General features: G+C 36.8%; 1 protein-coding gene across 1 annotated transcript; it reads left to right on the forward strand.

Annotated features, from left to right (window-relative positions):
- The first annotated feature begins 3,704 nt into the window (after positions 1–3,704).
- On the forward strand, positions 3,705–5,729 carry LOC306662604 (TATA box-binding protein-associated factor RNA polymerase I subunit B-like). The gene is given in 3 exon segments (XM_079142469.1): positions 3,705–4,040; positions 4,043–4,320; positions 4,324–5,729. Coding segments are annotated over 3 exon segments (1,707 nt in total). The 5' UTR covers positions 3,705–3,718; the 3' UTR covers positions 5,431–5,729.
- Positions 5,730–8,110: the final 2,381 nt, after the last annotated feature.

Below are 8,110 nucleotides of genomic sequence, written 5' to 3' on the forward strand. Positions count from 1 at the left end.
AAGGAAAATATGAGATAGTTTTAATATTTGCATGTGTGTATACAGATAAATGCAGAATAGAAACAATGTGTGTATATACTTATTTGTATTTGTACATTTTTTCCAGTTCTCTTCACTGAGGGCATCTATAAGTAATTAAATGCTAACAGCACTAAGTGAACCTAGAGAAAAACTGGTTCATTTTTGTATTGGTTTATATATGACATACTTGTAAGCATGCTTAATTCTAGAGCACAGAAAAATAAGATAAATTGTCTCATTTTGCTCTAAAGTAACAAGGGAGAGAGAATTCTATAATGGTAGTGGAGGAGCTCTATAGAGTCTCTACCCTGAAAAATATTGGAATAGGGGAAAATAGTTTCTTATAAAACCATAATAACCATTTAATATCTCTGGATATTGTTCTAAGGGAAGAAAGCAAAAGGGAAAACATTCAAAGAAATTGACTAAATAAGAAAGTGTGAACCTAATGCTTTTGAACCACAACCCATATTTGCCCTTCATTAGAGTATAATTGAAGTTGGTGAATGCAGGTAAGAATGCCAGGCCCTCTCTCTGCCACACTCTCATCTTGTATTGCAGTGTCTCCCCACGTTGAGTGGGCTATCATAATTTATCATCCCCTTCAGCTAGCTCAAAGGCTAGGCTCCATGCTGAAAAAAAAAAAAAAAAAAAACAAAAAAACAAAAAAACAAAAAAACAAAACAAAACCCAAAAAACAAAAACAAAAGAGGACCAGATACTGTAGTTGCCCAGCATCCTGGTTATAAAGGAGGAGTCTAAGCCCAAAGTAAGTGGCTTTTACTCCCATCTCCAGACTAGTGGAAAGTATTGTGTAGGGGTTTTGTTCTATAAGAATAGATTCATGGTTGCCCATGGGATAACTGACTTTATTTGGAACAAATATTACAAAAATAAAAAAACTTCTATGCAGGAAAGAAAATAATACGCAAAAGAAAAGGCCACCCATATAGTGGGAGAGAATATTTGCAAACCATATATCTGATAAAGGGTTAATAACTGAAAAATAGCTGATTGTGGTGGTGCACACCTGTAATCCCAGTGGCTCGGGAGGCTGAGGCAGGAGGATCTTGACTTCAAACCCAGCCTCGGCAATTTAGTGAGGCCCTAAGGAACTCAGTGAGACACTGTCTCTAATGAAATACAAAAAAGGGCTAGGGATGTGGCTCAGTGGTTAAGTACTCCTGGGTTCAATCCCTTGTACCAAAAAAACCAAAAAACAAAAACAAACCAAAAACCAAAAAACAAAAACCCCAAAATATATTGTTTGCTCTCAAAAACAATGGAGATTTCATTCGTAAGCAATTAGGAGGATGCTGTAACTCTATAAAAGCAATAGGTAACCATAGTCCAGCTAGAAGATTAACCAAGAAAAATAGGTCAATAGATAACCAAGATGAGTATTCTTGGTGTCAAAGCAAACCTTAAGGAATGGTGCAAAGATGACCGTTTCAAAGAAACATTAATTTAATTGGATCATACTGTGGAGATATTTATAACTTAAGACTTTACTGTTACCTAGATCAATTTAAATTTTTGCTATACTTAGAATTCTAAGTTCAAATTTTTTTTTTAAAACTCTCAAGAAATATTTTACTTTCTTATCTTCTTATAAGTTCTATTGCTGTTGAGATGTTTAGATTCAGCCTGGTTTTTCTTGGCAGATGATGTTCCCTTTTCTCTGGAAATTTTACTTTGGTATTTTAAAAACTTCTCTATAATTTACCTAGATTTATTATTTTCACTTATCTTACTTGAGAGCCAATCTACAAGTATTTGATTTTGTTCTAAAATGGGATATTTTTCATATGCCATGCTTACCTATTCCTAACAAAATGGTGAACTAACATAACTGACTTTAGTGTGTGTGTGTGTGTGTGTGTGTATCTCTTGGAAATTTCCATCTATTAGTTTTTGAAATTTCCTTTTTCCCAGGTTTATGTTTCTTTCTTTCTGGGGCTCCTGGTAAGTAGATGCTGTCTCTATGTTCTTTAACATTTCAGTGATATTTTCTACCTCTATTATTTTCTCTGTCTTCTTGGTAGATTTAGAGTTCAACTCACTAATTTGTTCTTCAGCCAAACCTATTCTACCTTTTTTCACTGTTTAGCTTCTCATCTTAGTAACCTTTGTACTTTCCTGGTAAGAATCTTGACAACAGCAAGTAGCTTATATTGCTGCCACAGATTCCTGATTGTAGCACAAGTAATAAAATGAATTAGGGAGATCAGAACATTCATTGCCTGATTGTCTGAACATTCATTGTCTCCCCTGCAGCCCTCTTCCAAGCTTGAAGCCCTTCCCCAACCCAGCCAACTCACTGCTCTCACTCACCCGGTCAGAGGCATCAGTCTACCCAACCACAGACTCATTGGATACCTATTTCTGATGCCTTGGATACCTATTTCTCATATCACTACTATTTTTCTGCAGTTGATTTTGGGAGTGGTCAGCCACTGTTAGTTTACCATTTTGGCATAAATAGGGAGGCATGGCCTATTACACACATTATCCCATTTAAGAAAATAAGTTTAGAGAACATGATATAAGTAGTTGTCATTTTTGAGTCAGACTACATGAAATGTTATTAATTACTATATCAAATTCAAATTTTCTCAAGTTAAATGCCCCTTTATCTCTATGATTGAGCTAAGGTGAAACCGCTAGTTTAAGAAATTCTATAGGTGCTAAAGATCTTTCAAAACACTCAAAGATATACAAGTCACCCACAATTTTCTGCCAAGTGAAGATCAGAAAGGCCTCTTGCATTACTGTTAATCACATATGATCAAAGGTGCAGGATGTTTTTCAGCTCATCATTAGACCCATTTGCATTTATGACCATAGTAGTATGTAACAGGAAGGAAAATCTTGCTATATCAAAAGAGACAACAGCAGTTACTTTTGCATTCAGGAAAAGGGGGTGGATTGTGAGTAGTAGTAGCAAAAGTTAATGTATGTTGTACTATGGTGCATCAGTCAGTGCTCAATTTTTGTAATTAGATTTATATTCATCTCATTAAGTCTGCTATGTGAGCTTGGTTCTTGTTAGCACCTATGAACCAGATTATCTGCTAAACCACAGTCCTGTTCCTATATGGAAATTAGGCAGTTTCTCTTGAACCAAATACAGGCTAGCCTCAACTCAGATTAGGCAGAATGAACAAATCCTGTTTGATGGTGTCCGCTTGTACACAAGAGACCTCAACTCTGAGAATCAGAAAATCACACTGGCTAAGCTATAACTACTAGGAGCATAATATTTTACTGTGATTTCCTGCCTTATGAACAAAACTTACCATTTGAAGAAAACAAAATTCTTCTGCTTTGCCTCTATTGGAAAAAGTGTGTTTTATTGGATTATTCTCCTCTTACCTCTCTGTACCTGAGGATCAGTTTTAGGGGAACCATTTCAAAACCTGTAAAAAAAAAGGAATTAGAAAAGGCCAACAGAGAGAGTGGAGATTGTGTACTAAGTAATGGTCACAGTTGGGGTGAACATGGAAAGAGGTCCAAAGAGAAATTCCCTTGAGTGAAGGGCTGGAGTACAATAGTAGCGGGATATTAAGATTAGGTTAATATGCAAAGATCCACGTTTTTACCCTTATTCTCCTTTAACACAAAACATCAGTAAAGGTTAACTATATAAAGTAAACTTTTAAGAGTAATATTTTAGGCTCGGCGCAGAGGCGGCGCCATGGAGCTGGAGGAGGTGAAAGAGTTTAAAGAACGGGGTTCTCAGTGTGCTGCTATCTCTTGGGGTCTTACTGATGAAGGCAAATATTATTGCAGTTCTTGTCACAATGTTACTGAAAGATCTAAGGAAGTTATAAACACCGAAGCTATTCCTAATGCCAAGATAAAAACTATCAACAGGGGACTTAGAAGAAAAAGGAAATGTGAAAAAGGCTGGGATTGGTTTGTGTGTGAAGGTTTTCAGCACATACTTTACCAACAAGCAGAAGCCCTAAAGGCCCTCGGAGTGGGCCCGGAGTTAAAGAATGAAGTTTTACATAATTTTTGAAGCGCTACCTTCAGAAGAGCAAGCAGGCATATTGTAAAAACCCAATATATACCAGTGGAAGGAAAGCTAAGGTATTGGAAGATAACATAAGTCATTCAGACTGGGCTAGTGAACCTGAACTGCTGAGTGATGTTAACAGTCTGTCTTTTGTTGAAAGTGGAGCAGAGTCTCAGTCTGATGCCCAAACTCAAAAGTCTTTCCCCCTCACTAAAGCATCACAACCGGAATCAGCCTCTGTCTGTTCTGGATCTCTTGATGGAGTTGAATATTCAGAATGAAAGGAAAAAGGAATTTTGAAGATGACTGTGCCAAGGACACTTGCTTTCTGCTATCTGTCCGTACTTTGGCAGAGAGAAACGATTACTCTTTCTGATCTTTTGAGATTTGTTGAAGAGCACCATATTCCCTACATAAATGCATTCCAGCATTTTCCAGAAGAGATGAAATTATATGGGCGTGACAAAGGAATCTTTGCTATAGAGTCTTGGCCTGACTATGAGGAGATCCATAAAAACATGATTGAAGTTGCCACATTTTTAGATCTGCCTCATTTTCCAGACATAACTGAAGCCTGCTACCTTCATCCCAGTGTCTTGAGTATGAAATACTTAATGGAAGTCAATCTCCCTGATGAAATGCATGGCTTGACCTGCCAAGTGGTAAAAATGACTGGAAGAGGAGAAGCAGATTTCTTGACATTTGATCCCATTGCTAAAATGGCAAAAACTGTTAAATATGACATACAAGCTGTAGCTGTCATTATAGTTGTATTGAAACTGCTATTTTTATTGGATGACAATTTAGAAAGGTCTTTGTCTGATCTTGCTGAAATACATAATGAAGAGAACAAACAAGATAAACCATGGTTTGATTTTAGAAAGTGGTATCAAGTTATGAAGAAAACCGATGATGAGAAAAAACAAAAATGGGAGGAAACAAGGGCAAATTACACGTGGAAAAGCGAAAAGCCACTCTACCACTCATACGTCGATAGGCCAGTAGTATATAAAAGAAGAGAAATGGTGGTGAATCTACAAAAGCAGTTTAGTGCACTGGTTGATTCAACACCAACTGTTGAAAAAAAAAGCCCTTCAAGTTTTCAGTTCAACTGGACTAAAGAAGATGCTGATAAAACTTGTTTCCATGGACATAGCCTCCAGGGAATCCTGATAAAGAAAGGCCAGTCACTGATAGCCAAGAATTCATTATGCTGGCTTAGTACCCAGAAATTCTGCAAAAGCTATTGTAAACATGTGACAACCTATGAAGAATCAAATTTTTCTCTGAGTTATCAGTTTATACTCAATCTCTTCTCCTTCTTGCTAAGAATAAAGACTTCTCTTCTCCATGAAGAAGTGAGCTTAATTGAAAAGAAACTTTTTTAAAACAATATAGTGAAACAAAACAGAAATCTTCAAGATCCAAGAAAGTAAGAAGACATTGAAAAAAATGAAATGGAAACTTTCTTGGAAAAATATTTCTAATAGTGACAGTAATGTTAAATTGTAATATAACATTCTAGGAAATTGTGAAAATATTATTTTACTGAGTGTGCACACACACATGCACATCAAATGTGTATAAAAATATATGTTGTAAACAGGTGAAGGACTGGGTAGAGCACTTGCCCAGCATGCACAAGACCCTGGTTTTTTGAGAAATTTGAAACAATAAATTATATAAATGGTAAAAAAAAAGAGTAATATTTTAGAGACAGAAGAAACAGTAAGTATTCATTCATTAGGTGAAACTGGACAGGGAGAAGATAGGAGGCATAGGGATGAAAGGCAGAAACAGATTGAGAATTCAAGTGGTTAGAAGCATGATAGTTCAAATGCACCTGAGAGATGTTAGAAATATTCCAGAGTGTATATAAGGCTAACAATTTGTCCACTTATTTCTCAGTGTTAAAAGGATTGAAAACTTGAACTTGTTACCTGCAGAAGATGCCTAGTAGACTGGTGTACTTTAATAATTTTTCTGGGAAGCAAAGAGGTTAGCAAGTCTCACCTTACTCAGTACAGTGTGAGGTCCTGTTGACAGCAGGACAGCAAGAACCTCATTCCTGGTCCCTTCCTCTGACAGGCATATGTTGGGAAGTGGGAATAAAATTAATTAAACACTTTTAGTGTTTAAGAGCTTATCATTTGACTTTTCTGTACCTCCAGCTTGAACTTAGAGAATTACTTCACTTCTTCAAAACACATAATTCAAAGATAGAGGAATAGAGAATAATGTAGAGAAAGTATAACTTCTTATAACAGAATTATTTCCCAAGATGTCATCCATTAGTAACTTCTAGATATGAGTGGAGATGAATATCCACATTCATCGTGGCTACAACATGCTAAGGGAACAAGAATAGTCTAGACCCCTACAGAACTTCACTAACTTCAACCTTAATGCTTTTCTTGCACTACTATTACCTTCCAAGAGAGAGGTGAGTTTATGATCTTTTCTCATTAACAGAGAAGGTGAACAGGGAACCAAAAGTTGTTTCCCCAGCTAAAACCTAACTGTGCTATGGGGTCACTTGTATTTGTTTACATTTTAAAATATCACTATAGGGAAGGGGGAGTAGCTCAGCAGTAGAGCAATTGCCTAGCATGTGTGAGGTCATGGGTTTATTCTCAACACAGAAAAAATAAATTAAATAATAAAATAAAATTGAAATCAGTATAGTTGAGAATATATGATAGTCTTCGGTGAGAACTCTAAGAAACAAATGCTCATTCTCCATTGGCACACATGAGGTGCTAAATCCAATAACTTCACCATGAAAAGGCAGAAATGGGTTTAGAAATAAATTGGGTCTGAGACTCTTCGCAGCTAACATTTCAAAGTTAACAACTTAAAAACATTCTGTTTACACCTGACTCTTGTACCTTCCTGTTCCAATTTATGTCTCTGAGAACATTTTAGATTTCTAAAGTTTTCAGTTATTTTTACAGGAAGTTCTGATACACCTGCATCTGCCTTCATGAAACAGAATTCTAGTCATTGGGGGGAGGGGACAAAATTATGCAAGAAAAGATAATGTAGTAGCATAGAACATTTCTGGAATACTCAGGTGTTTTTACTGTGACATCATCTGTGGAGAGAAACATCAGCTCTGGAGCTGGACTTGGCATCTTACTCAATCTGAGCACAAGTCACCAGTCTAGGATTTCACTCAGGAGAGAAAAACATCTCTGCCTTATAGCAGCCAGGTTATGAATTCTATGAAAGTAATTTGTAGATATCTCTAGATGTTCACAAAGATTTCTCAGATACACAGAACTGGTCTAAAAGGACCAAAGAATTTATTATTGGTAAACATATAAAAATGAACACAAGTCAGCATTATCCTATCTGGACACATACTGTGATGGTTTCTGAACCTCTAATCTGGACCAAAATGTAACTGTCAATACCGGAACACTGGTTTTTGGTGTGGCATTCCAGGGTCTCTGAGCTCAGCATACTCATAATTGGGCTTCGCTTCATTCTGGAGTTTCTTTTCCTCTGAAAATGTGAAAAACAACCAGAAATAGCAAATTTAGGGTCTGGTTATAGTTATGACCCAGAGACAAAACGGAGCCCTCTATAAGCATCAGAATAAAGGGCAAGGTAAAGGCACAGCAACCTAGGGATCCAGACTGAGATAATTTCTACCAAAGCTTAGACACACAGGACACCACCAACTATTGATCAGATTGTTAGCTGAGGACTATCTCTCATAATTATTGGCAGACTAAAGAAGTTTTTAAAGAGCTGTTTCTCAGTCTGTACAATCAGGGAAAAGGAATCAGAAGAAGGAATTATGAACACTGCACTTTTCCCCTGGCTAAATTTCAGAAAATTAGTTGCAGGAAAGTTAGCTTCATTACTGTCTCTTCCATAAGGACACTGACAAGGTCTTGGCTTCCCAAATATCCACAGGGATAATTCCAGCTTTTCCTAAAAGTGCTAAAATGGATACTTCTGCTATGATTTTTATCTTCCCAAGGGACAACACCACCTTGACACAGGCTGTGGTTTATTGGGCCTTCCAGTTCTGAAATTCTGTGGGTCAGGTGTGGCTTC

This window comes from Sciurus vulgaris (assembly GCF_902686455.1).
Source record: "Sciurus vulgaris genome assembly, chromosome: 5".
Taxonomy (NCBI): domain Eukaryota; kingdom Metazoa; phylum Chordata; class Mammalia; order Rodentia; family Sciuridae; genus Sciurus; species Sciurus vulgaris.